Below are 27,722 nucleotides of genomic sequence, written 5' to 3' on the forward strand. Positions count from 1 at the left end.
GCCTGGCCCCAGTGCGAGCCAATGGCTCTGCCATGTCTAGTGTCCCCGGTTCATGGAGGGATGGGCAGAGGCATTTTTAGAAATGCTTGTTTCTGCAGCCCTTCACTTGGAAAAATGCCACAAAGATCTTTAGAGATGCTTTGTTCCAGGTTTTTCAACATTTTTTGGCATTTGGGGATGAGGAGGAATTCCTACCAATTTTGGTAGTTCTTGCAAGTATTGGTTAGGGATGCTCTGTCCTTAAGCCCATTTATGCCTAGTGTTCCATTATCGGAATGCTAAGCATGTGGGAGTTATTTATATCCTACTGCTCAGGGTCATTGCCAAGGTCTGATTGCAAGAATTCAAAAAATTGCAACCTCAGGCATAAATGAGTTAAGGGAGATGCCAGCATATGTGGCTGATGGCTTCATCAAGCATGGCCATCCAGATTGCTAAGTTTGAAACATGCTGTATTTTAATGATGTGGTATGCGAGAAAAAGAAGGCAAATATCCCAGCAAGGTTTTGATACTGATTACATGTTGAAATGGTAATATTTAGGGGCATACTGGAGTTAAACATAATAGATTGCTAACGAATTTTACCAGTTTCTTTCTTCTTAATGTGGATCCTAGAAAATTGAAACTAGCCCGTAAGGCTCACTCTCTATCTCTGTTGGACAGTGTGGGTTTATAAGGAGAAGGGCTCACTGTCTTTTCTTGTATGATAAATGTTTCCAGAGAAAACTGCGAGAATAGTTACTAACTTTTTCCTTTGTTTGCGGAGCACAGACAACAATAATTTGGGATGCCCACACAGGAGAAGCCAAACAGCAGTTTCCTTTTCATTCGGGTGAGTTTTTTTGTTTGTTTGTTTGTAATTCAAAAATAATAATTCAGGTTGAGCCCAATGGCTTACGCCTGTAATCCCAGCACTTTGGGAAGCCAAAGCAGGTGGATTATATGAGCTCAGGAGTTCAAGACCAGCCTGGGCAACATGGCAAAACCCGTCACTACAAAAAATACAATAATTAGCCAGGCACGGTGGTCCACACCTATAGTCCCAGCTACTCAGGAGGTTGAGTTAGGAGGATGGCTTGAGCCCAGGAGATGGAGTTTGCGGTGAGCCAAGATTGCACCACTGCACTCCATCCTGGGCAACAGAGCCAGAGACCCTGTCTTAAAAACTAATAATAATCCAAAGTTAGGCTTGGCACTATGGCTGATGCCTGTAATTCCAGCACTTCAGGAGGCTGAGACAGGAGGGTCACTTGAGCCCAGGAGTTCTAGACCAGCCTGGGCAACAAAGCAAGACCCCGTTTCTACAAAAAATATAAAACATTAGTCAGGTGTTGTACACACCTCTAGTTTTAGCTACCCAGGAGGCTGAGGCAGGAGGATTGCTTGAGCCAGGAAATCAAGGTTGCAGTGAGCTGTGATTGCACCACTGCATTCCAGCCTAGGTGACAGAATGAGATCCTGAAATGCCCCTTAAAGTAACTGAATGCACAGAGTATGGAGCCCAGGGGGCCTCACTGGTCAGAAGGAGACCCATTTTGTGGCAAGCATTGATTACTCTTAAGGTTTGCAAGATAGAGGTGTCCTCGGCACCCACCTGCTCAGAGCTCTGAAACCCAGCAGTGAGCCAGCCACAGAAGCAGGGCAGGCTCCTTTCTCTTGCTGTTCTAAAGGGATGCTGTTTTGGGGGCTCCCCGAAACCACTCCCAGGATTGGTGGTTTGCTGCGAGGACCCCCAGGACTCAACATACTCACAGCTAAGATTTCTAACAGCACAAGAATTTAGTGCAACATTGGCAAAGGGAAACGGTGCACATAGCCAAATCCAGAGCTTCGAAGGCTCCTCTCCCAGTGGACTGTCACAGGCCACACTGAATTCTTCCAGGAGCAAGTTGTAACTATGCCTGTGAGGTGCATACCAGAGAAGCCCCATAGAGTCTCAGTGTCCAGAGTTTTTATTGGGGGTTGGCAGTGTAAGCACCCAGTGCCTACTACAAGCCAAAACTGCAGACGCCCCAGAAGGAAAGCAGGTGTGCAGCATAAACACACTGTTTGCACAAACAAGTGTTAGCAGAGTGAGCCACTTGCGTCTGTTAGGGAAGGGTGGGAACTCTCTAGAAATCTAAATTCTCAGTTGCTAGCCAAGGGCCGGCCTCGCAAGCAAGCCTCTGTAGGGAGAGCAGCCTCGGGCCTGTGGTGTTAGCGCCTTCCTACGCCGATGTGTGGCCGCTGCTCTGGACACAGCTACATCCCTTTGTGCACTGGAGCCGGGCCAGGCCACATGCGGCAGCCCAGGGGTGTGTAGAGATTCCAATTTTCCAGATTCCCACCTGATTCTTCGTGGGTTTTTGTTTTTTGTTTTTTGTTTTTTGTTTTGAGACAGAGTTTTACCTGTCACCCAGGTTGAAATGCAGTGGTGCGCTCTCAGCTCATTGCAGCCTCTGCCTCCCATGCTCAAGCAATTCTCCTGCCTCAGCCTCCTGAGTAGCTGGGATTATAGGCATGCGCCACCACGCCCAGCTAATTTTTGCATTTTTAGTAGAGACAGGGTTTCGCCATGTTGGCCAGGCTGGTCTCAAACTCTTGACCTCAAGTGATCTGCCCGCCTCGGTCTCCCAAAATGATTCTTCATTTTCTTTCCCAACTCCCTCCTCTGTGTAACTCAGTCCTGGTGTTAGACATGGCCTCTTAAAACAAAGACAGATGGCCACCCGCAGAGCTAATAGACTATTGGAAGACTTTAGACTGGCTTAAAATGGACAGAAGTGGGTACGTGCCACTTCCCTTAAGGGCAAATGTCTGATCCGTCTTGAAGGAATCCCTAAATACGTGGGGCGAAAGTTGACTGTTCTATCAGCTGTCGCTGGGGCATTGTCCGGGAGGAGATCTGAGTGTCTGTCTTCTCAGGCAGCTTGGGGTGCTTAAATGATGTTGTGAATGGGAGGGCTAACCCCAACGACCGTCCGAGACAGAACAGCTCATTGGTGCCTGGGGAGGGCTCCAGGCAGGGGACATGGGCCCTGCAAGAAACAAGAGCATGAACCAAAGGTCCTGTTGAGGCACAATTGTGTCAGATGCATAGGCACCCACGTCTGTTATATTCCATGCAGCACTTCAGCAGGGACTCCACACACAGGCAGCTCAGAGAGTGAGGGAGACTCAGGGAGGACACCGTTTCTGCTCTGCTGCCCTGGAGAGGGAGAGCCACTCCTGCACAGCTTGGGACCCACAGCAAACACACCTCTCAGGGCTGCTGGTGCAATTTGTTACTGGTGTTGCTTTAATTGAACACTGTTGATGAAGGCGATGGGCATATTAGAGACAAAAGGCTCCCAATGCAGGTAGTATGTGCACTAGGTCCTCCAGAAAGCGTTCTTCACCCCAAAGGGAAACCCTGTGCCCGTTCCATCTTTCCCCCGGCCCCTGGCAACCCCACCTACAGCCTGTGATCTGTGTGTCATCTCCATGCCAGACACTTGCTACTCTGTGCTCTAGGCTGCAAATAAAGCAGGTGGCTAGTGAGAATGCCCTTCCCAATGGAGTTCGTCACGTTTGGCTTATGTGCCAAAACCTACCTTTGTAGGCAGGAAGGATGTCGTGACAGGGTCACAGCCCTGGAATACCAGACATGCAGACCCGGGGGGTGAGGCGGGGATGTCTCTGGCTTGTTTTTCAGAGAAAAATATGCCCGAGGTAAACATCAGTAAGGTTCCTCTAACACTTGTATCTTAAGAATTCATCTGTAAAGTATTTCAGCAGAAAATAATCTTTCCCAAAGTGTCCCAGGGCCCTATGGAAGGGTTTTCTACCCAGCTGACCCGGGAAGACCACAAACCGCGTTATTCTGAATTGCGTGAGCTTCTCACCGTAATCTGGCTGGCCATGAGGTAGACCCAATTCCCGTCGGCAGGTCACATGTATCTAGGCGTTACTTGCTCTCTTTTTCGTGTCAATCAGTGTGTTAGGGAACGTTCAACATGAAGAGAAAGCAGCTTGCTCTTCCAGGTGAAACGCAGCTGGGAAGAGCTGTGAGGAGCGCCTTTCTGTGGCTCTGGCAGGTTTGGGGTTTAATGGGGCAATAGGAGACATTGCTTTGCCCCACTAGCTTTTCCCCACTGATACCTCATGGGGGCACCCTCAGTCACCGTCAACAGGAAGCCTTAGCTCAAAGCCTCATGGTGAAGTGAAACTCAGCGGCGGAAAGGAATGAACTATTGATGCACCACAGCCAGGAGAGATCTCAAGGGCATTTTGCTGAGTGACAAAAGCCAGTCTCAAAAGGTTGCATGCTGTGTGCTTTCATTTATGTAACATTCTCATGATGATGAAATGATAGAAACCTGGGACCCACCAGCGGTGTGGGAGTTTAGGAAGCATGTGAGAAGCGGTCGTGTGCCGATACAGTAGCTGAGGGAGATCTTAGTGGCCACGAAACAGTTCTGGTCTCAATTGCAGCGATACACATCTACCCACGTGATAAAATGACAGCACTCTACAGGCAAATTGCACCAGTGTCAACTTGCCAGCGTCGATACAACGCTACAGCTATGCAAAATGTAACCCTCAGGAGAACCTGGGTGAAGGAGACACAGGACCTCTCTGTGTTACCTTTGCAGCTTCCTGTAAATCTCTACATATTTCAAAAGGAAGATGTGTGGCTGGACCCAGAAGAATGAAGGCTATTAAACCAAACTGGCCTATGCATGGGAGGGAGGGCACAGAGCCCCCCAGCATAGTTCAGCCCTGTTACCAGCCATTCACCCACGTGGTTCCAAGCATCGTGGCTGCAGGAGCTGACTCAGAGTAGGGCTAACCACCTGAGCATGGTGGCGGGGGGGGCCTCTCTTTAGATCACGAATGTCCAATCTTTTGGCTTCCCTGGGCCACATGGAAAGAAGAATTGTCTTGGGCCACACATAAAATGCACTAACACTAACAATAGCTGATGAGCTTAAAAAAAAAACCTCTTAATGTTTTAAGAGAGTTTACAAATTTGTGTTGGGCCACATTCAAAGCCATCGTGGGCCGCGGATTGAACCAGCTTGCTTTAGATGGAGGAGTCATCAGATGCTGGTCGCCGTCTCCTGGACCGCTCGCCAGATTGTCCCATTTCCAGGTATATTAATCACACGCCCAAATGCAGAGGCTGGACCAGAAGTTTGCTGTTTAGCTCAGGTGATGTTGTAAACGAGAACCAAGAAAATGCGTCAAGAACCGTGGGGCTGTCACGAAACACGCTGCTGGGGATGGAACAAAAGAGAGATGCTCTCAGATGTGGAAAAGACCACTGCTGACACCTGCGTCCTCCCACCCACACCTTCCGCCTGGGGGTGAGCTGGAGGGGGAAGCGAGTGGGGTCCCTGTGCTTACGGAGGATAAACACATGGAAGGTTGCGCCTCTTATTTAAAGACCAAGGAAGGGCAGGGGCAATCGATGGTTAGCATTCAGAGAAAGCTGGATTCTTCTCAGTTCAGCGCTGCCTGGCTGTAAGAAACACACGTGGCTGGGTGTGTTGGCTCATTCCTGTAATCCCAGCACTTTGGGAGGCCAAGGTGGGAGAATCACTTGAGCCCAGGATTTTGAGACCAGCCAGGGCAACACACCAAAACCCCATCTCTGCCAAAAACATCTTTGAAAAATGAGCCGGGCATTTTTCAGTGGTGGCGTGCATCTGTCGTCCCAGCTACTAGGGAGGCTGAGGTGGGAGAATCACCTGATCCCAGGAGATTGAGGGTACAATGAGCCAAGACTGTGCCACTGCACTCCAGCTTGGGTGACAAGAGCGAGATCCTGTCTCAAAAAAAAAAAAAAAAGAAATTAACTGGGTGTGGTGGCACACATGTATAGTCCCAGCTACTCAAGAGGCTAAGGCAGGAGGACTGCTTGAGCCCAGGAGTTTGAGGCTGCAGTGAGCTGTGATTGTGCCACTGCACTCCAGCCTGAGCAACAGCAAGACTTCATCTCCAAGAAAAAAACAGAAAACACCTATGAGTTTCTGTATTGGTCGATCAGTAAGGACATGGTGGCCAGAGCCTGGCAGAAGCTAACCGTCTCTTTCCCCTAGAAGCAGTGCTTCATTATTGGCTGATTCAGTGTCTGCAGCTACCTTGGAGAACGTCACTTGGCAAATAACAGAATGGACCATAGTATCTAGGAAAACCAGTGAGAGTTCTTGGCTGGGCAGACTTGTAGAGTCTGACCCTGCCTCCTCTCCTGGGGGCATCATGGAGCCCACTCAGTAGCTTAAAGTAATTTCCATGGGCTTGCATGGGAAGCGCAGGGTTACGAGAGGTGGTCAGATGTGAACGACTAGCTCTCGAAAAACCCCAAGCTCCCTGCCCCATAAGACTTTACCCCTTTAAATTAGCATGAACCCTGGGAAGGGAGGGCCCTTCCCTCCATTTCACACGTAATGGAGCACAGTACTTTTCACATCCCTAAGTCATTCCCTTTGATAGCCGGGGTTCCAGACACAGGGCTGGTTGTGGATGTCCTCTCCGCACAAGAAGCCTCATGATGATCCGTAATAAGAGGGTGGGGTTGCTCAGAACCTTCAGGGGAAGGGAAGAGATCACCAGAGAAGCCGCCTCTTCCTGTGCCCTCCCGTCTCAGCATTGCATGGCCTTTTCTGCTGCTCATCAGTTCTCTGGCATGAGGTGGGAAGAAGCCCGGGGAACATGATCTGCTGCTGTGGCCCCCACAGTGGAAAGAGACCAGAGACCTGAGCACAGCGCCCTTGCTGGCCCCTAGGAATGCAGGTGACCCCTGAAGCCCGTGGACGCCTGAGAGAAGTTGGAAGAGATGCTCGCTCCCAGCCGCAGACCCACTCTTTGCTAGAGGACAGGAGTGAGCAGTTGAAGCCACGCTTCCCCAGAAACAGAAGAGGATGAGAGTGCACGGTGGCCCCCACCGTGGGACCTTCCACACCTCCAGTGCACTCCGTGTCCCGGGCACTGCTGATCCCCTCAGATGCCTCGTCTCGCTCCCCCTTGTCTGGGGCTACTGGCAACATCCACATGTGTAGCTGAGACTCCAGGAAACCGTCAACCTGCAGCTGCACGTCAGTAAAGAGGCAGAATGAGGAATGAGGTCCAGTTGCTAGGACTTCAGCGCCCTTGCTGTCACCTGTGCTTCCAGTGCCTCTCAGGGCATGGTCCAGCCCTGTGGAGTCAGACACTCTGAGGACAGAACCAGGGCCTGGCTTTTAACAAGTGCCCTGGCCATTTTGGTACATTGGGAAGTTGTTGGATTCCCAGCTGCCATCCTAGAAAAGAAATCAGAAGGTAGAGAATGAGACCCATAGCTGTAACTAAACGACAAGGGGAGTGTCAGCTCCCCGTTGTTCTGTCTTTGTGACCCTGAGCCACCTGGACTTGGAAAGACCCAAAGTGAGGGAGGGTGTTGGTCACAGGCCCTGAAGCACGCGTCCCATTTCGTCCCCAAAGGGGTTCTTATTGACTCTAATTATCCCATAGTTAAGGGGATGCCTTAATGTGTTATGGGAGAGTATTTTTCACATTGAGGTATCATGAACATACGACATGAAATCTTTCCTCTCCTATTTTCTCCTCTCTGTCTAAAATCAAGCTCACTGTAGAGATGCCGCTGGAAGCAGCAAGGTACAGAGCAGGCAGGGTGGCCCTCTCACCTGCCCTTCTTAACTGTGCTATGGGAGCGGGAGATTCTGCAGGCCGTGGGGTGCAGGAAGTGTCATGGAGCCTCTCTCCCAGGACATCTTGTCATCCCTGCCAATGTGGCAAGAGAGGGTCTTTAAAGTCTTAGAAAGAGACTGTGTTCACACTTGAGGTGTTTTTATCATGTCACTAAATGGGGCTTCTTGGCTGGGTGCAATGGCTCACACCTATAACCCTAACACTTTGGGAGGCCGAGGAGGGTGGATAGTTTGAAGTCAGGAGTTCAAGGCCATCCTGGGCAATATAGCAAGAATTCGTCTCTACAAAAAAAAAAAAAATTAGCCACGCGTGGTGGCGTGCGCTATTCGGGAGGCTGAGGTGGGTGGATCCCTTGAGCCCAGGAATTCTAGGCTGCAGTGAGCCATGATCACACCAGTACACTCCAGCCTGGATGACAGAGCAGGCCCTGTCTCTAGAATAAATAAATAAGTAAACTAAAGAGGCTTCTTGACTGTGCTGTTCATTGTTGTAAATCCATGGAGCTGTGCACACAGTGAATAACTCCTTTTCTCCCTCCCTGCTGCAGCCCCTGCCCTTGATGTGGACTGGCAGAACAACACGACCTTCGCCTCCTGTAGCACAGACATGTGTATCCACGTGTGCAGGCTCGGCTGTGACCGCCCAGTCAAAACCTTCCAGGGACACACAGTAAGTGAGAGCTCTTGTCACTGGTCTCGAGTTCGTGAGAATGTGATGTGGGAGCCGATTCTTGTGTGCCTGGAATTAAAAGATACTGCAGCAGCAGACCAGCTCTTCTGCGCCCCTTGGCTATTTGAGCCAAGGTGGTTGGATTGACCCAGTTTGGGGTCAGCAGTGAGAAGTTCACTCAGAAATGACCTAGATGGTGGATTTGGCAGCAAAGCCTTTAAGGTAGCTATGAGAAACATGTAGAGGACATCAAGGAAACGGTGCTCACAATGAATGAATAGACGGGGCACATCTGCAGTGAATGGAAAAAGATATGTCATTAAAAAACAAATGGAGACTAAGTGTGGTGGCTTATGCCTATAATCCCAGCACTTTGGGAGTCTGAGGCCAGAGGATTGCTTGAGGCCAGGAGTTTGAGGCCATGCTGGGCAACATAGCAAGACTCTTGTCTCTACAAAAAATTTTAAAAAGTAGCTAGCTGCGTATGGTGACGCACACCTGTAGTCACATCTCAGGAGATGAAGGCTGCAGTGAGTTACAATAGCACCGCTGCACTCCAGCCTAGGCAACAGAGCAAGACCCTGTTTCTTTAAAACATAAAAAAAAAAAAAAAAAAGGAATTGAGAACTGAGAAATACAGTGTTTGAAATGAAAGTTTTAATAGGTGGGTATATTAGGCAGTTCTCAATTCTCTCATTGCTCTAAAGAAATACCTGAAACTGGGTAATTTATAAGACAGGAGGTTTAACTGGCTCACAGTTCTTCAGGCTATACAGGAAGCATGGCAGCATCTGCTTCTGGGGAGGCTTCAGGAAGCTTCCAACCGTGGCGGTTGGTGAAGCAGGAGCAGGCATCACACATGACCAGAGCAGGGGCAAGAGGTGGGAGGAGTAGCAGATGATCCAGACACCTCACACCAGGCACCACCTCTGCATCGGGGATGACAATTCCACCTGAGATTTGGGTGGGGACACAGATCTAAAGCACATCAGTGGGTATACCAGCAGATGGGAGATTGTGGAAGTAAGGTTAGAAAGCATAGAAATTGGCCAATTTGAAGAACAGATAAAAGATCGAAAAATTGCATAAAGGCTTAATGACTTACGGGACAATATCAGGGACCCTAAACCTGTATGTGTGATGGGGAGAGAAGAAAGAATGGAACAGAAAAATCATGTGAGGCACTAACGGCCAAGGTTTCCTAAATTTGGTGGAAAACATCAACATTTAATCCAAGAAGCTCAGCAAATTTCAAGCAGAACAAATATAAACGGAACCACACCTGTCCACCTAGGCATATGGTCATCAAACACCAGAATCAATGACAGAGAAAATCCTAAAGACAAGCAGAGGCTGACAAAAAAAACCCATGATATACCAGGGAATGACAGTGTGAACAACAGCTGACTTAGCAGATTCCTCAGTGTGGCCTCTGAGGGCTTCCCGGTCTTTCACCAAATCTCTCTCAGATTAGCCAATTTCTGTGGTCTCTAACCTTCTGCAATCTCCAATCTGCTGGTAGACCCATTCACTAGCCTCGACCTCCAACCTTGGCAGGAGGAGAAAGCCTCCCTTTCCTGGGCCCTTGGGCTAGTGTCCAAAAATGCCCTGTACCTCTGTCCTCCCAACGACACATACAGCCAAGCACCTTGCCCCACGCTGAGCCTTGCCTGGAACCACAGCAGCTCTTGGTCTGAAACAGAATCCTCCCCACTCTCCAGGCCCGTTCACGTATCCTCTGCACGCCCTGGGGAGGATTCATGGCACCCCTTGAGCTCCCATTGACCACGTGAATGCCACAGCCCTGGCAGTAGCTGCTGGCCTGCATGTCTGCCTCTCCCAGAAAATGCAGAGTGCGTCAACGCTGGGACCATGGCATCTTGCGTTTCTCTCACTAGCACCCAGAATATCTCCGCGGTGGCGGGGGGTTCCCTGTTAAAGCAGGGGAGGATGATCACAGGCCCTGGAGATTTGCCATCGTGCCACTAACTTAACTAATGTAAATTCCCTTGTCCTCATTCCCCTAGTGTCTACCTCTCCCTGCCCCTGGCCCAGGGGTCCCTGTCCCAAAGGAAGGTGCTTTTAGAGCACAGGCACCTATCGTCCTGTTAAAATCTGTTTGGCTCCAAACTGACTCTCTTGTCCCAGTCTAAACTTATTTCTCCTCTAACCCTGGACTGTCTGCAAATTTTTAACAGCTGCACACACTATCTGTGGTTCCCAGGTGTCCTGCCCAGGACCTTGCCACCAGCACAGGCCTTGGCCCTTTAAGTGGGTCTTAATGCAGCTGATGGCCCTGAACAAAGCTCTAGCTCAGTGGGGTTGAGTGGAGACCCATGGGCCAGCTCTGGAGGTGGCCCAGGAACTTGGGCTTGCATTGCAGAGCGAGGGATCCGCTCCCAGGAAGTTATTTGTTCCTTTGCGTTGGTTTGGCTAGGGACGGCCCATGGTGAGCGGCTCCACATTCCTGGGCCCGTAGGTTTTCCTCTGAATGGCTGCAGTCAGAGCCACCCTTGCTGGCCTTGGCACACACATTTCACACTCACAGACACCTATGCGTGCGTGTACTCACACCCCTCAGCCCCCTCTCCAGCATGAGTGTGAAGTTAGTTAATTGTTAGGCCGGGACAGCAGGTGTCACATAGTGGGACTGTACTGGATATATGGGGCCCGAGGGAGCCCCAAGCTGGTACGCCATGTCCCCTCATTTCTCCTGGGCAGGCTGTTCCCCAGCTGAGCCTTTGCCACAGGTGGTTCTTTTATACATGCCTGTCTCGGGAGTGTCCCTGTCTCCCTTGGCTCCCGGGTACATTCATTCACCTTTATTCTGCAGGGTTTAGTCTCGTGGTCCCCAGGTGTCCTAAGTCTGCGCTTTTTGCCACCTAGCTGTGCCGATCATGAACCCCAAGCCAGGATTTTGCCTGTGCCGTGTGCGTTTGTGCCACTCAGCACTTGCCTCTCACTGTCCTTGCACATGTGTGTCCGCCTGTGTGTGCATTTGGGTCGCCCATCTTCCACCTGGATCAGCCCTAACCCCGCTTGAACTCCACAATAGCTGAAGGTTCACTTCTCGTATTTACCCCTCCCTCCATCTCCACTCGCCTGCAGGAGAGAAATACCTTCTAATGGGTGTGGTCACGGGGAGGAACTGTTGCACTAAAAGTACGTAAGAGGCCTGGCGCGGTGGCTCACACCTGTAATCCCAGCACTTTGGGAGGTCGAGGTGGGAGGATCGCTTGAGCCCAAGAGTTCAAGACCAGCTTGGGCAACCCCGTCTCTATAAAAATACAATAAATACATACGTACATACATAAATGGCATGGTGGTGCCTGCTTGTAGTCCCAGCTACTTCGGGGGCTGAGGCAGGAGGATTGCTTGAGCTCAAGAGGTTCATGCTGCAAGGACCTGTGATCCTGCCACTGCACTCCAGCCTGGGAGACAGAGTGATACCCTGTCTGAAAAAGAAAAGTGCATAGGAAAGTGATTTTCAAAGGCCAATTTAAAAAGTAACTGGTTGTACTGGTTTTATTTGCTGCGTTTTATGGTACGTGAATTCTTCACTTGCCTGCCTTCCTATCAGGGAAGGTTTTTTTCTTAACGAAATATGGATGAGGGTGGCTGGTGATGTGTGGTATAGGGCTGTGGTTTTATATAAATGAAAAGGCAAAGTGAGAAAAAGAGGAAACTAGATGGCTGGTTGGGCTGTGCTCTTTGATGTCAGGGTGAAGCCGAAGACCTTCTGCAGTGACGGTGACGCACTGCTGCCCCCTGCTGGAAGGCGGCCTCATCTGCTCACAGGCCCTGATGTCTTTTTCAGACTCTCTGCTCTCTTTCAGAACGAGGTCAACGCCATCAAATGGGATCCTTCTGGAATGTTGCTGGCCTCCTGCTCAGATGACATGACATTGAAGGTAGAGTCGGCATGGCAGGGGGTGGGCTGTTTAATCCCAGACAACTCCGGGCACTTGACGCCGTTCTCACGGTCACTCTTCCATGAGGGTTATTTATTACTGACCACCCTCCCTTCCTCTGTCATCCAGTGAACTTTGATTTCTCAGTCGTGGTTCCACTGAGAATCCCAGCCTCCCCACAGCCTTTCTCGCCACTGTGCACCCCCCAGCCTGCCATGGGCCCCATGTGTGCCCCCGGGAGGAATGATTCCACATCGTTCCTGGATGCAGGGAAGGCTTTTGCTCATGTTGTGGCTGCTGTATTCTGTAGATCTGGAGCATGAAACAGGAGGTGTGCATCCACGATCTTCAGGCTCACAATAAAGAGATCTACACCATCAAGTGGAGCCCCACCGGGCCCGCCACCAGCAACCCAAACTCCAACATCATGTTGGCAAGGTAAGGGCAGGCAGCACAGCCAGCACAGCTCTGTGCTACGCAAAGACAACGGGAAATTTTGCTAAAGCGTTTCCATGCCCGTGTGTTGAAGCCCTTCAGAGGAAGCGAAGTGGTAGCTCACTTTGAAGGGGCCAGGATAGAATTATCGAGTAACACCTGCCTTTGAGGTAAGGATGGTTTTGAGTCAGGCAACAGTGGCTTATGCCTATAATCTCAGCACTCTGGGAGGCCAAGGCAGGAGGATAGCTTGAGCCCAAGAGTTCCAGATCAGCCTGGGCAACATGGTGAAACCCCATCTCTACAAAAAATTAGCCAGGTGTGGTGGCGTGTGCCACCCAGCTACTCAGGAGGCTGAGGAAGGAAGATGACTTTGAGCCCAGGAGATTGAGGCTGCAGTGCGCAGTGATCACACCACTGCACTCCAGCCTGGGTGACAGAGCAAGACCATGTCTCTAAACAAAGAAGAAGAAGAGAAAAACCCACCCAACATGAAACATGACTGCAGAGCCACAGTTGAGGGGCAGCAAGCCAGGCAGCACCAACTCTTGTCGACAGTGCTCGAATTAAGGTCATCTCTTAGAGAGGACAGGATAGAATTCCTGCATCCACTGAGAGATGAAACCAAAAAAGCAACACATAGGCCATAATTCTCATATTTCAAGTAATTGTCATAAAACCCACTTAAATAACTGTAATGTAGTACTACACACGCGAGTCATTTTGTGGTGACTCAGAAGGTGCTTTTGCGTCATGTGGTACTATTAGGAACATAAATTACCCTTTTAGTCAGCAAGTATAAAAGGGGCATGCCGGTACCTAGTGGGTCCCTGCTGAAAGAAAGCCAGATAATAGCTTTGTGATAGATATTACTGTTTTAAATTTGAAAATAACTAAAATTTGCAGCTTTCAATCATGTGATTACATATGTGGGTGTGATTATATTTTAATTCTTGTTTGATTAAATCTTTTTTTTTCTTTTTAGAGACAGGGTCTCCCTATGTTACCCAGGCTGGTCTTGAACTCCTGGCTTCAAGTGATCCTCCCACCTCGGCCTCCCAAAGCACTAGGATTACAGGCATGGTCTACTGTACCTGGCCTAAAAAGTTTTTTAAATGTTTATTCACTTAATTTGCTGTTTTTCCAAATATGGCTATCTGTATTAATTTAGTTAGTAATAACAGATGTCATGTTTTAAATTGTAGGGGCATTTTAGGAAACTTGGTAAATATTCTACAAAAATATTTACCATTTATGTCTATAGAAAACATAGAAACAGGGCTGGGCGCAGTGGCATACACCTGTAATCCCAACAGTTTGGTAGGGTGAGGCAGGAGGACCTCTTGAGCCCAGAGGTTCAAGACCAGCCGGGGCAACATAGTGAAACCCCGTCTCTATAAAACATAAAAAAATAAAAATTAGTTGGGCGTGGACCTATGGTTGCAGCTTCTCTGCTGAGGCTGAGGCGGGAGGATCACTTGAGCCCAGGAATTCGAGGCTGGAGTGAGTCATGATCGTGCCACTGCACTCCAGCCTGGGCAACACAGTAAGACCCCATTTCAAAAAAATAAAAGGCGGAAACAAATGTAGATATCAAATTGTTTCCCTAATACGACCATTAAAGCTTTTTTCTGTTTAATGACTATGGCTTTGTTTTTAATACTTGGAAGTTATATTTTAGAAGACAAAAATCTCCTCAGTTGATTGTCTTTTGAAACATAAAAGCTGGGAAAAACAGCTCCCGGAGATGTGATACATGTTATGGAGAACTGTTTGAAACCACCATGTGTACGTGATTTTGCTTTCTCTCCTGCCTTGCTAGTGCTTCGTTTGATTCTACGGTGCGACTGTGGGACATAGAGCGAGGCGTCTGCATCCACACGCTCACGAAGCATCAGGAGCCCGTCTACAGCGTAGCTTTCAGCCCTGATGGGAAGTACTTGGCCAGCGGATCCTTTGACAAATGCGTCCATATCTGGAATACTCAGGTAAGCTCCTGACCCCTATGCCAAATCCTTTCAGTAAGGGATGCCCAAATAGCCACAATTCCAGTGCCTTGCTTCAGAGCAGTGCCTCGGAGGGAGTTGAGCAAGCCCAGGCTCCCCGGGCAGACCCAGTGGATGCTGTCCACCGTGCACCCCACGTGGGTTGTGAGCTCTTCCCCCACCAGACACCTCCAGCAGCTCCCCTCCCTGAGGCAGGGCGTCATGTCTGCCGTAATCAGGGCTCTTGGCCATTTGATTCCAAACCCTCACCTTGGCACATGTTCTTCCTCGAAGGAGCCACTGTCTTCTGTTCACTTTCTGAGTCCATGGCATGAAACCTTCCACCTGCCTCTTCCTCTTCTTAGCAGTTATCACTGAAATGCTGCTCTCTAGATACTGAAGCTGGAGGGTGGGAGTGGGGGACCAGCTAATGGGGTCGAGGCCAGCTCCACCTCCTCTGCCCGCACCAGCTCCTGCAGCTCCCCCACGGAGCAGACCAGGGAGTGGGAAGGAATGTGCGCTTGCTGTTGTCATGGCATTTCTATTTTTCTTTTCTGTTTTGTTTTCTTGTTGTTGTTGTTGTTTGTTTTGTTTTGTTTTGAAACGGAGTCTCACTCTGTTAACCAGGCTGGAGTGCAGTAGCGCGATCTTGGCTCACTGCAACTTCTGCCTCCCAGATTCAAGCGATTCTTCTGCCTCAGCCTCCCGAGTAGCTGGAATTACAGGCACCTGCCATCATATCTGGCTAAATTTTGTATTTTTAGTAGAGACAGGGTTTCACATGTTGGCCAGGATGGTCTTGAACTCCTGGCCTCAGGTGATCCGCCCACCTTGGCCTCCCAAAGCGCTGGGATTACAGGTGTGAGCCACTGCGCTCAACCTCGATTTTTCAAATCAAAGTAGGTTCTGTTTAAGGACATAAGGTATGTCAATATTGGGTTGTCCTTTTAGCAGAGATTGAAAGGACATAGGATTTAAATAAAGGTGGCTGCTGTGGGTATCTTGGGTCACACCTGAGGATAGAAGAATTCAAGCTGTAAAGTGTAGAAATGGATGGGAAGTAGCACTGCATAGCGTAAAAGATTATAGAGGGCCATCAGCACTTGATTCTATTCTAAGGGAAGACAGACAGGTGATGATACGCTAGGAGCTGTTGAAAACAATGAAGGGGTCCCTTTCGCCTCAGGAGGGAGGAATCACACAGCCTGCCCCCGTCCCCTTTCATCTGCACTGCCTTCTTGGTTCCTTTTGGCTTGGTTGACATTCAGGTGGATTTACATCCTCAAGTTCATTCCCCCTGTGGACTCATGGGTGATGAGCCCTGTTCACTGGCAAGTGGTCCACTGAGATCACAGGCTTCCCAGGGACCTCATGTGAACCACATCCTCTCAGGGAAGGAAAGGAAATGGTGGACCCTGCGTAGAGCCAACCCGATGCCAAGCCCAGCCCCACAGCCCTAGATAGCCCTCCGGGAAGCGCACATCTCAGGACTAGTGTGCAAGAGTCTCTTGTCATGAAATCCTTGCTAGAAATTGTAATGGATGGATTTGTAAAAACAACACATCAATTATCCAAAAAAAATGACATGATCAGTTAGGTACAGCCTGTTATCAAGAACTCACTGAATTGTTTCAACCCTTTTTTATAAATCAAAGAAATCCTTAGGATTTTTCTTTTTTTTTGGATCGGAGTTTCACTCTTGTCACCCAGGCTTTAGTACAGTGGCGCCATCTTGGCTCACTGCAACCTCCGCCTCCCAGGTTTGAGCAATTCTCCTGCCTCAGCCTCCCAAGTAGCTGGGATTACAGGCGCACACTAGCACACCCGGCTAACTTTTGTATTTTTAGTACAAACGGGGTCTCACCATGTTGGTGTTGAACTCCTGACCCCAGGTGATCCACCCACCTCGGCCTCCTAAAGTGCTGGGATTACAGGCATGAGCCACCGTGCCCAGCCAAGAAATCCTTAGGATTTTTCTTGAGAGAAATCTTAAAGCCCACTTTAATCTTTCTCCAACTATAAAAATACTTATCTATAATACTGCTGACATACACCTTTCTCAGTTCATGGAACACCATCCTTTAAGGAGCCCAGTTGAGCAGAGGATTTGCAACAGCCCTCCTGGTCTCAGTCCTCAGATTTCTCCTGCCTGTCACCATTAGTGAATCATGAGTGAAGGCTTATTCGACTCTTTCTCTCTTTTTTATTTTTTAAAATTAATTTTTGTAGAGACGAAGTCTCTCTATGTTGCCCAGGCTGGTCTTGAACTCTTGGGCTGAATCAGTCCTCCTGCCTCGGCCTCCCAAAGTGCTGGGATTACAGGGTCAGCTACCTCGCCTGGCCTTATTCAACTCTTTCAAAGGCCTCTACTTCCCCCACCTCTTAGATTTGTCAAGTTAATGCTGTTTTAAACCAGAAATCAATGGTCTGTGGTGTTTTCCATTACATGTATATTATGTATTTGCTCTTTCAAATGTCCCAAAATAGGTACATTTTAACATCTTGGCATATTAATACATGTAATCGTGAATTACAGTCAATTTCATTGCTACTGGGGTGGGGGTATTCATTACGTTGTATTCATTGAGGTCCTCCAAGGAACAGACACCAAAACAGGATTAGATGGGCAAGAGATTTATTGAGGAGCTGTGATGGAAACAGGGAGGGAGGTAGGGGGAAGGGAGAATTCAGACCATAAGGCCAGTCTGACCCTGGGAAGGAGACGGGAAGGGTAGGAAGAGTCAGGGATGGCCCTACAGGTCAGTAGAAAGTTTTGGCCATGCTGATGGAGAGTCCATGAGCCACTTACCCACCAGATGAGTCTGAGTCTCAGCAGATGACTGCCATGATCTCCTGCCTCCGTCAGTCCTCAGCTGGGCGCAACCTCAGAATCCACACACATGTGGTGGCAGATTCCACAGGCATAAGTAATCAGGTTTACTCCCTGTGGTGGGAAGTCCTAGAGATACATCTCCACAGCCCCCAGAGTCCTTACTGAAAACCCTTAAATTTTACCGTGCTTGAAAATGTTCATGACCAAACACCAGGGCAGGAGGAGCACACGTTCTACAACTGCATCTGTCGCAGGCGCCCCTTGCATCATTGTGAGTGACAGCTGCTTTGCTTTGCAGAGTGGAAATCTCGTCCACAGCTACCGAGGCACTGGCGGCATCTTCGAAGTGTGCTGGAACGCCCGAGGAGACAAAGTGGGCGCCAGCGCATCCGACGGCTCTGTAAGCAACACCTCTGGTTGGCTGGAGAGTGGGGTGTTGGGGGCGGCTGATGCCGAAGTGAGCTTCGAGGGCATGTGCAGCGTTCGTGTCCTGAAGGGCCTAGCCCAGTGCCAGAGGAAGCTTCTGGGCTGGATCCCATCTGAGTTGGTACCACATCTGGGAATGGCCTTCTCCTTGTCCCTTCCAGAATGTCCTTCTAGTCAACATTTTCTCAGTCAAATTGTTGGTTCTCAACCAGGGTGATTCTGCACCTCTGAGGACATTAGACAATATCTGGAGCCATTTGAGGTTGTCACTACAGTCATGTGTCGCTTAATGATGGGAACATTTTGGGAAATGTGTCATTAGGCACTTTTATCTTGGTCTGAACATCACAGAGTGACTGACACAAACCTAGATGACAATACCTGTCACACACCTAGGCTGTATGGTAGAGCCTATTGCTCCCAGGCTACAAACCTGGACGGCAGGTGGCCATACTGAATACCGTAGGCAACTAGAACACAGTGGTAAGCATTTGTGCGTCTAGATCCATCTAAACATAGAAAAGGTTCAGCAGGAATAAGAGTTACAGTCTTACAGGACCACTGCTTTCTGTGCGGTGCATTGTTGCTGGAAACATCATTATGTGGCACATGACTGTGCTTAGATGGGGATGCCACTGGCATCTCGTGGGTGGAGCTTAGCAATGCTGCTAAACCTCCTACCGTGCATAGGGTGGCCACAATTGTCACCCATGCTGCGGCTGACGAGCCCGGGCCTCTGGTGGCCATCCTGCAGGTCTCCTGGGCTCTCCTCTCCTCCCATGGGGCATCTGGATTTCTTATTTTCCCCTGGACTTGAGGTTGCCCTGACCTCTGGGGCAAGCGGCATTCTGGCTGACTGGCCAAGTGTCAGTGTAGTCCCCAAATGTTGTCAGAGGCCGTATACTTGGGCTCATGTTGTCATCTGCCCCACGATGGTCTCTGCCACTCTGTTAATTCCTGTCATTACCCTTAACCTGGCCTTTCTGCTCTGTGCTGTTTGCTTCAGTTTGCTCGGTCCAATGTCCAGATGCCAGTCTGCTATGAGAGCTTCTCTGACCCTTCATGACGATGTTCCAATAAACTTTACTGAGAAACATCGGTGGAGGGCTAGATTGGGCATGGGGACCGTAGCTTGCCGACTTCTCACTCTAAAGGCATCTTTGTTTTGTCTCTCGAGATGACAGGTGCTTTGTGTTTCCTTCCAGGTTTGCGTTTTGGATCTGCGGAAGTAATCACAAAATACTATGGAAAAAAGAAAAGAATTCTGATGACCAGCCATGAATGTGTAGGGTTGCAGCTCTGTTCTCCAAAACTGTACGAACTTGACTTGCGTTAGAGTATACTCTGAAACCAACTCGTCTCTGGCCGCAGGAGTCTATATGTTTTCGTAATCTTCATCAAGAAGTTTTTTAAAGGCAAGCAAAAACAGAAGCAAATCATATCACACGGGGATAGAATGGTTTCCACTGAGGATATTCAGCCTGGGAAGCAGAAAGTCACCAGCTCGAGGCGTGTGGATTGGTTTCCACCCGGAACAGGCTCTGTGATGACTGAATGGAAAGAAATGTAAAAAGCTGTGCCAAAAAAAAAAGCAAAATGCTGTGATAAACCAAACAGGGAAGGGGGAAAACCTCCTCCTTGAGATTTTTTTTTGTTTTCCCTAACGATTTGGACACTACAGTTGCTCTCACAAAGGATGTTCAAAGACCAGTTTGTACCAATGACGTGTAACTTTGTAATCCCAACACTTTCTATTTTCTAGAATCTTCTTTGTTCATTGGGTGGTTTTTCTATCGGCTGGAATTCTATCTTCTGGGGGCCTTCCGTCTGAGATGAAAGCTGTCTTGGGCTTGTTGTCTCTTCCCTGTGTTGCCTCTCCCCCTACCCCTGCCTTTCCACTCTGTCTGGTCAGCTCTGCTTTTTCAGTGCAGCCTCAAGAGACGCAGCCCAGTTCACATGAAGACAGTCTCCCGTGGACAGCTTTCCCCCTTCCGCCTTCTCCCACCCTCTCCTCCCCTCGCGCTCGCGCTCACGCTCGCTTTCTCACTGGCGTGCTCGCTCTCTCTCCCCCCCTCCCTCCCTCTGTACCTTTCTCATAGTTGCTTCAGATCTTAGGTCTCAAGGGCACTTTGGCGCGTAGTAAGTGCTTTATGTAAGAAGGCAGGGCAGGGGGCTTTTTACAGGAGGAAAAAAATGACTTAGAAAGAGCCTGGAGTATTTTTGGAAAAAAAAATATTTTTATGTTAAAACAGTTTTAAAATCTTAAAATGGCCATCAGACAGAGAGAGCTTTGTGTGATTCATGTTTTCAAAAGAACTGAAGAAGCCACAGGCAGGGCCTGAGGGAGCCCCTGGCTTTCCCCTCAGCCTCAGGAAAGGTGGTCAGGAGGACTCTGGCTGGACAACGGTCAGCCTTAGGGGTCAGCAGCGAGATTGCACTGCAGCCAGTGAGGGAGGTCCCAGCCATGCCGTGTGGAAGAAGAACCTTGCATCTTTTGGTGTGTACGCGCGTACCTTGGCAGCCAGCAGGAAAGCCGTGAAGAGCCGTGCGCCCTCTGGCCTCGAGGGAGCATTGGCAGAACCATAAGGTACTGCAGAAGCCGTCACAGCTCGGCTGGATTAGGCGTGTTGGCTGCGTCTTTCCCACAGCCGTATAACGACCGATGGTCAGTTCTTGAAGAGCAGGCTTGGCAAGTCCTTGCAGAGCTGACATAGAGGCCCCCCCGCATGTCACTTCATCTAACGCTGACAGAAACGAATGCAGAAGGAAGATTTTCAGTTCCGAACATGAATTATAGAGGTAGAACGTCGCTAATAATTTCTGCCATCTTAATAATTTCTTTCTCTCACAGAAGACTAGGAGAAAGATCTTTTTTCAATAATCAATCTTTTTGCTGTTTTTGAAAAATTCAGGCTTTGTGTTCCTAGAAGAGCTTCATTTCAGTGAATCTGGTGACCTTCGTCTGCTTGCTGTCATAACCCGACACTGACTTATTTTTTTCATTAGCAAGGGGGAAAAGGCCGAAGGACAAGGGCCTCTTTTCCCATTGGTTTTCCTGTGGGCAGAAGGGCTGAGGAAGCTGGCCCGGCCCGTGGGGGCTGCTGCGTCACCAGCAGTGGGTAGGGTGCAATCTGCTGTGTGTTCCAGCAGCGAGACGGTGTTACTGTGAAGGTGGCATCCATCTGCAGAGCCAAAAGCCAGCCGTCAGGGAAGGGCCAGGGCTTCCTGTGGAACTTGGAATGTGCCAGGACCACCTGCAAAAGCCAGGGTGCGTCGATCATTCTCAGATCATTGATTGGCCTCCACTTGGGTATGTGAATTATTCATGCCCCAGAAGACCAAAAAGTGCCCTGGTTCTGAGATGAGTGTCTTATTCGGGCTGTTTCTGAAACGCTTAGCAAAGAAGGTCACAGCGATGTGGAGTCGCCGCCCCCATCTTTGAAGATAGCCGGTGTCCCCGGATGAGGTGATTTCCCATCCCAAGGACTCCGTGAAGTTTAGGGTACAGTTTGTTGGGGTCCAGAAGACGCCACTACCCCACCCAAATAAAAACGCACTCATCTTTGCAGAGCATCTGCTGTCAAAGGCCAGCCTGTCGTTAGACATGGCTTGTGCTTGACAAACCAGAAACAACTGTGGGATGGTGACGGTGGGATGTGTCGCAAGCGATTCACTAGACAATCTTCACATGAATGTCGGTAGCCAGGGTCTCTCCCAAGGGATGGGTTTAGTCTTGATGAATGTAAACCACATCAGAGTTGTTAGGTAGAAACCTGGGCTGGGAGGCCTCGGACCCCAGGCTCCATCCCTGGCTTCCCCAGCCTGCAGCTGCAAGCAAACCCAAGCATGAGATGCAGCTAGCAGTCACATCCATCCCCGTTCTCAGCAGGATGACACCACGGACAGCCGTTGCCGGAGCCTCCAGCATTTGCACACCACTACTTAGCCTCTCTGCTGCTGGAATGTTGGTAGAGTCATCCCTGTAATCAAGAAATGGCCTGTGGAATGTTATTGTTCAATGTTGTTTACAGCTCTTAAAACATGGTGAGGAATGCCTAAGTCTTAGTGACCAAACTTGACCTTGAAAGCAGACATAGCATGACAGACCTTCCTGGAGTCTTTGGTTGGGTTCAAAGTGACCGAGAGTCAGGTCCAGCACACACCTGGGAAAGGGATGCTGCCCCAAGGGGGACCAAAAGGGCCGGACGTTACAGGGTGAAACCCTCTGACCCCTCGCGACACCGTAGGACTTGACTTTTGTTTAGTCTTTCTAAGAAATAGATCATAGAGCCAAGTGAAGTGCACTTTGTCCAATGTAAGGGTCTGCTTTGTTCTTGTTGCTTTTCTCTTTTTTAACCTTTTGTTCCGCCATTTAAAAAAAAAAAAAAAAAAAAAAGCTTATGTTTCTTGTCAAATGCAGAAATGTTCCTTCCGCCACTCACTGAAGTTTTTGCATTCTGGCTTGTGCAGTTTTTATTGTCTGTGTCAGACGTACAGCCAGATGTGTTCTCTATCGGCAATTTTCCTATTCTGTTCAGATGACATCGACCACCGTTCCGTTCCCCCCGCCGCCTGTACTCACCCTCACGCTCTTTGAAGAAAAAAAAAAAAAAATCACCTTGCGTGTTGTAGCTCATTTGTTTCAAGAGAGAATCAACAGATCATATTCAGTGTCTTGAATAAATTGCTCTATTTTGATATTAGAGAACTTGGTGGATGTGCTTTCTTCCTCTCGCCGTGGAACTCTCGGGCCCACGTTGACTGAATGACTGAAGAGCTCTGTATTTTCTCCAGAAGGAAGTACCTTGAGTGCCTCTGTTTAGGATTGCTGTCTGAGATAGGGAGCTGGGGTAAGAATGCAGTGACATGGCGGTCACAGCAGCCACCTGCTATTCTGAAGGGTGGTTCCGTCCAGGGAGCGTGCTTTTTAGTGTGTTTCCTTTCAGGCTGGCTGTTGGAAAAAGTCAAAGCAAATGAATATTCTCTCATCAGCGGATTGATTGACCGGGAGTTTGAGTTGCCGAATTAGCCCTGAGTAATTTGCAGAACCTATCAGGATGGGGCGACTTTGGACATGGACGTCTGCATGGTGCAAACCAACATGTGGCAAACATTGATCGACATTTGCTTTGTGCATGTCTTCATTTATGCTGCCTTAATTAATAGGTGGTTAAATAGTGTAATTAGTGAATGGATATTGCTATCCGCATTCTTTGAAGGAGGCTGTAGATTTCCAGGAGGCGAAGAGATGGCCTTACTGTTAGTCTAAGGTTTCACTTTGCAGATGAGCGCCAGACAAAGTCACGGTGTCATTTCCCTCAAATCCTGCTTGTTCCGCACTAGGACAAAGCAGATGGCTGGGGGTGTAGAGGCCTCTGTGGTGATTCCCTGGGAAAGATCCAAGCATGCCTGTGGCCTTCACTGATGATCCAGATTTTTGCAGGGACCAAATCCCAAATTCAGGTCTTGAATTGGCAACTGAAGGCTGAATATTATATGAGCAATTGTCACCTTTAGAGAAAAACCTATCCCATCTCCCGGTGTTTTCTGGGGTTCACCTGCTCATTTTCATTTTTCTCTTAGGCCCTGCCAAGTGGAGCAAGTGTGTTGCCAGGTAGGTGGATTTGGGGCACGCTGGGGGGTACTGCAGAACCCTGGGACACCTCGGGAAGAACCGCATGGAAACAGTGGGCAGACCACAAAGCGTGCAGCAGAGTTCCCAGGATAAATGCATGCGTGGCGGGTGGCTTTGGTGGCTCCCCTAAGAATGCCGTATGACTAGCTCTAAATGGGTTTCTTCGTGATATAAAGGAAACTTGATTGGGACCACGATTGCCAGAATTTATATAACTTAAATCTTCAGATGGATGGAACCCTTCCCTGCAGTGAGTCTCAAAAGGTTTCCCCCATCCATTGAAGCTCCTCCTTTATTGTAGGAATCTAAGTTTCAGCTCACTAAACAGAGATCTCGCTTTTTTTTTAAATTGCCCCATCTTGGTGCTGTTTCAAAAGGGTATCAGAGAACATTCTTTGTGTTCACAGAAAGCTCTCTGTGCACAAACTCTCTCTGGAAGCTGACTGTTGATGATGGGTGTCTGGTGGAAACCTGGAAGTCCCTTGTGAAGTACAGGAAAAGGGTAGGAGGGGGTGGAGAACAGATTTGTGCCCTTAAAAAAGATGACTGAGCCAGTTTTTGTCCAGTGTGGATCCTTTGTCTCTGAAGTGTCTCATCTACCGCATGGTAAGCAAGGCAAGAAGTTCCATCTGGAGAATAATGTAGAGAAGGAATGGTGGGTATGGGGAGGGAGGATGTTATCTGTAGGACCAACCTTCAGCTAGAACGTGAAACAAATACTCTGGAGAATGGAGGCTTTGGTTAGGAACAGAGTTATTATGCAAAAGGTACTTATCTTGAGACACTGTGGGAAACAAACAGCTGGGTGTATGCGTTCTTTCGTAACAACACACCTGCACATGATGATATCTTACTGTGAAATGGAGCAAATTAATAGGCTACTAAAAGGTTTTTTACCCTGAGCAACATGGTGAGACCCCTATCTCTACATAAAAATTAGCTGGGCGTGGTGGCGAGTGCCTGTGGTCTCAGCTACTTGGGACACTGAAGATCGCTTGAGCCCAGAAAATCGAGGCTGCAATGAACCACGATGGCGCCACTGCACTCCAGCCTGGGTGACAGCAAGACTCTGTCTCTCTTTTTTTTTTTTTTTTTTTTTTTTGAGACAGGGTCTCGCTCTGTCACCAAGCGGGGAGTGCAGTGGTGCTGTCCTGGTTCACTGTAGCGTCTGCCTCCCAGGCTCAAGCAATTCTCATGTCTCAGCCTCCTGAGTAGCTGGGATATAGGTGTGTGCCACCACGCCCAGCTAATTTTTGTATGTTTAGTAGAGATGGTTTTTTCACATGTTGGCCAGGCTGGTCTTGAACTCCTGGCCTCAAGTGATCCACCTCAGCCTCAAAGTACTAAGATTAAAGGTGTGAGCCACCATGCCCCGCCAACCCTGTCTCTTAAAAAAAAAAAGAAAAAATTGATGGTGGAATTGATAAACTGGCCAGGAAATTAAAATCAAGTGAAAGCTATCTGATGGGAACAGTCTCCCCTTTCCACCCAAACTATGCTCCCAGCTACACCTGTGTTGTTGCCTTCTTGTCACAGGCCAACCCAAACTCCTAGCTGTAGATCCCAGTTCCTTCTCACTTCTTCAAGAACTTTCCTTCCATCATAATCATCGCTTTATCTCCACTGGATCATTCCTGTAGCACCCCAAGGTACTTGAGCACCTGCCATCTTTAAACAGTAACAGAACAAGCACATCCCCTGCAGTAACCAGCCTTACAGGGAAGTCACTCAGAACCAAGGCTGGCCATCATCTCAGTTCATCATTTGTTTGCTCTGTTGTCTCCTCATTCCCTAGGTTGCCTTAATACACATCCTGATAATTTTTCTGTCCCCAGTACCTAGGCCTGGCCCAGTGCCTCACCCTCTCACTCAGCTCACTAGGTTAAAGATGACATATGCATGAATATCAGCTGGTGATGCTTGGTGCCCCATCTGGGAGTCCTCATCTTGGCTGGATACTCAGATCTCAGGGTTCTTGTTTGAGAGCTTCAGAACCTGACTCTAGCTAACGTAAGCCCACAGGAATGAATGAGCCAGATATTGGGCAGCTTTAAGAAACCAGAGAACTGGGATCAGAGGCCAGATAGGAACCGCCAAGAGCAGTCTACAGGACTAGGCTCATGAAGATGAGAGATGGAACTGGGTGCTGCCCACACCCCGATACTGGATGCTGGACTGGCCCTGGAGGCATACCCAATGCTACCTCCCAAAGTTGGCCTGCCTGCTGCCAAGGCTTCAGAAGTGTTTCTCTGCAGCCCATTCCCTGAGGCACAAGCTTCTAACATGTAAGACATGCCTGATTGGCTCTGCCAGGTCACATGCCTTGCTCTAGCTGCAAGGGAGGCTGGAAAAGCCAGCAGCTGGCCTCTTTGCTTTTTGAATGGGGTGGTGGGACTGCTTCATCAGGTAAGAGGGGATCCTGAAACAGAGGAAGGGCTTCTGATCCTGGGGGAGAGGGCGGACAGAATGGCACTACTTAGATGAAGGATGCAGATTCCCCTAGAAAATCTAAAACTTCACATCTCCTTGATACCTTTGATCAAGGTCAGCGTGGCCTAGCCCAGGCTCACCCTGGGAAGGTGAAGCAATGGTTATCCAGAGAGCTGGGACAGCCCTGGGCAGGCACTACCTCATGTTGTGTTCATAATTCATCTGCAGCCTTGTGACTCCAGAAGTGCAAATGCAGAAACTTGCTGGACTCTTCTAGAAGAAAAGGAGTCCTAATCTTGATATGAAGGGAGGTGTCACATGGCAGAGCTGTCTGCAGTGTCCTGAGAAGATAGTTCTGTCTTGCTTTTCTATATACATAGTGGTGGATTATAATCCCACTGCATGCTGCAACATTTTGGGGAGGAAAAAAAAAGAGCTTCAAAAAGTTCATGGACATACATATTATGAAAAAACTATACATGGATTTCAAAAACGTTTTGCATCAACATAAACTCATACTAATTTGTTATAACCTGTCTTAACAGGATCTAGTTTGAGGTACTAAAAAGGATAAGACATCAGCCTGAAAAGAGCCTCTATCAGAGCAACATAAATTGTTAAAATTGAAATGAGAGCAAGCATCAAATTTATGAAGTTTGAGTGGACAAATGGTGAAATCATTGATGCTTTATGAATAGTTTATGGAAACAGTGCCCTAAATAAATCAGTTTACAAATGGTGGATAACTCATTTTAAGAATAGATGAGATGATGTTTAAGATGAAGCCCACCGTGGCAAACCATCCACATCAAGGTGTGATGAAAAAATTTATCTTGTTCATGCCCTAATAGAAGAGGACAAGCAATTAACAGTACAGACAATAACCAACACCATAGACATCTCAACTGGTTCATCTTACACAATTCTGACTGAAACATTAAAATTGAGCAAACTTTGCACTCTATAGGTGCCAAAACTGTTGCACCCAGGTCAGCTGCAGACAAAAGCTGAGCTTTTGATGGAAATTTTAACCAAATGGGATCAAGATCCTGTAGCATTTCTTTGAAGAATTGTAACAGGAGATGAAGCATGGATTTCCCATTACCATCCTGAAGACAAAGCACAATCAAAGCAATGACTACCAGGAGGCAAAAGTGGTTCAGTCAAAGCAAAGCAGACTGGCCAAGAGCAGAGGTCAGGGCAACAGTTTTTCAGGATGCTCAAGGCATTTTACTTGTTGACTTTCTGGATGGCCAAAGAACAGTAACATCTGCTTGTTATGAGAATGTTTTGAGAAAATTAGCCAAAGCTTTAGCAGAAAAATGTCCTGGAAAGCTTTGCCAGGGAGTCCTCCACCACAGCAATGCTTCCGCTCATTCCTCTCATCAAACAAGGCCAATTCTGCAAGAGTTTCGATGAGAAATCACTAGACATCCACCTTACATTCCTGATTTGCCTCCTTCTGACTTATTTTTCTTTCCTAATCTTTAAAGGGCACCCATTTTTCTTCAGTTAATAGTGTAAAAAAGACTGCACTGACATGGTTAAATTCCCAGGACCCTCAGTTCTTTAGGGATGGACTACATGGCTGGTGTCATCACTTACAAAGTATCTTGACCTTGATGGAGCCTATGTTGAGAAATAACGTTTCTGTTTTTCATTTTCATCTTTTCATTTTTCAGTGATTTTTTTTTTTTTTTTTTTTTTTTTTTTTTTTTTTTTTTTT

General features: G+C 48.4%; 1 protein-coding gene across 4 annotated transcripts in view; it reads left to right on the forward strand.

The window, feature by feature from the left end:
* Window positions 1-22,639, forward strand: part of TBL1X (transducin beta like 1 X-linked) — a 258,701-nt gene extending 236,062 nt beyond the window's left edge. For 3 of the 4 annotated variants that reach the window (XM_025371822.1, XM_025371824.1, XM_025371823.1), the window contains 7 exons: window positions 773-833; window positions 8,220-8,341; window positions 12,178-12,252; window positions 12,563-12,690; window positions 14,510-14,675; window positions 17,804-17,905; window positions 19,137-22,636. In XM_025371822.1, the coding sequence (XP_025227607.1) occupies window positions 773-833; window positions 8,220-8,341; window positions 12,178-12,252; window positions 12,563-12,690; window positions 14,510-14,675; window positions 17,804-17,905; window positions 19,137-19,163 (681 nt within the window). In that variant the 3' untranslated portion in view covers window positions 19,164-22,636. Of the gene's footprint in view, window positions 1-772; window positions 834-8,219; window positions 8,342-12,177; window positions 12,253-12,562; window positions 12,691-14,509; window positions 14,676-17,803; window positions 17,906-19,136 lie in introns of all 4 variants that reach the window. The other variant, XM_025371821.1, reaches the window with a different exon arrangement.
* Window positions 22,640-27,722: the final 5,083 nt, after the last annotated feature.

Source organism: Theropithecus gelada, chromosome X (genome assembly GCF_003255815.1).
Source record: "Theropithecus gelada isolate Dixy chromosome X, Tgel_1.0, whole genome shotgun sequence".
Lineage (NCBI taxonomy): Eukaryota > Metazoa > Chordata > Mammalia > Primates > Cercopithecidae > Theropithecus > Theropithecus gelada.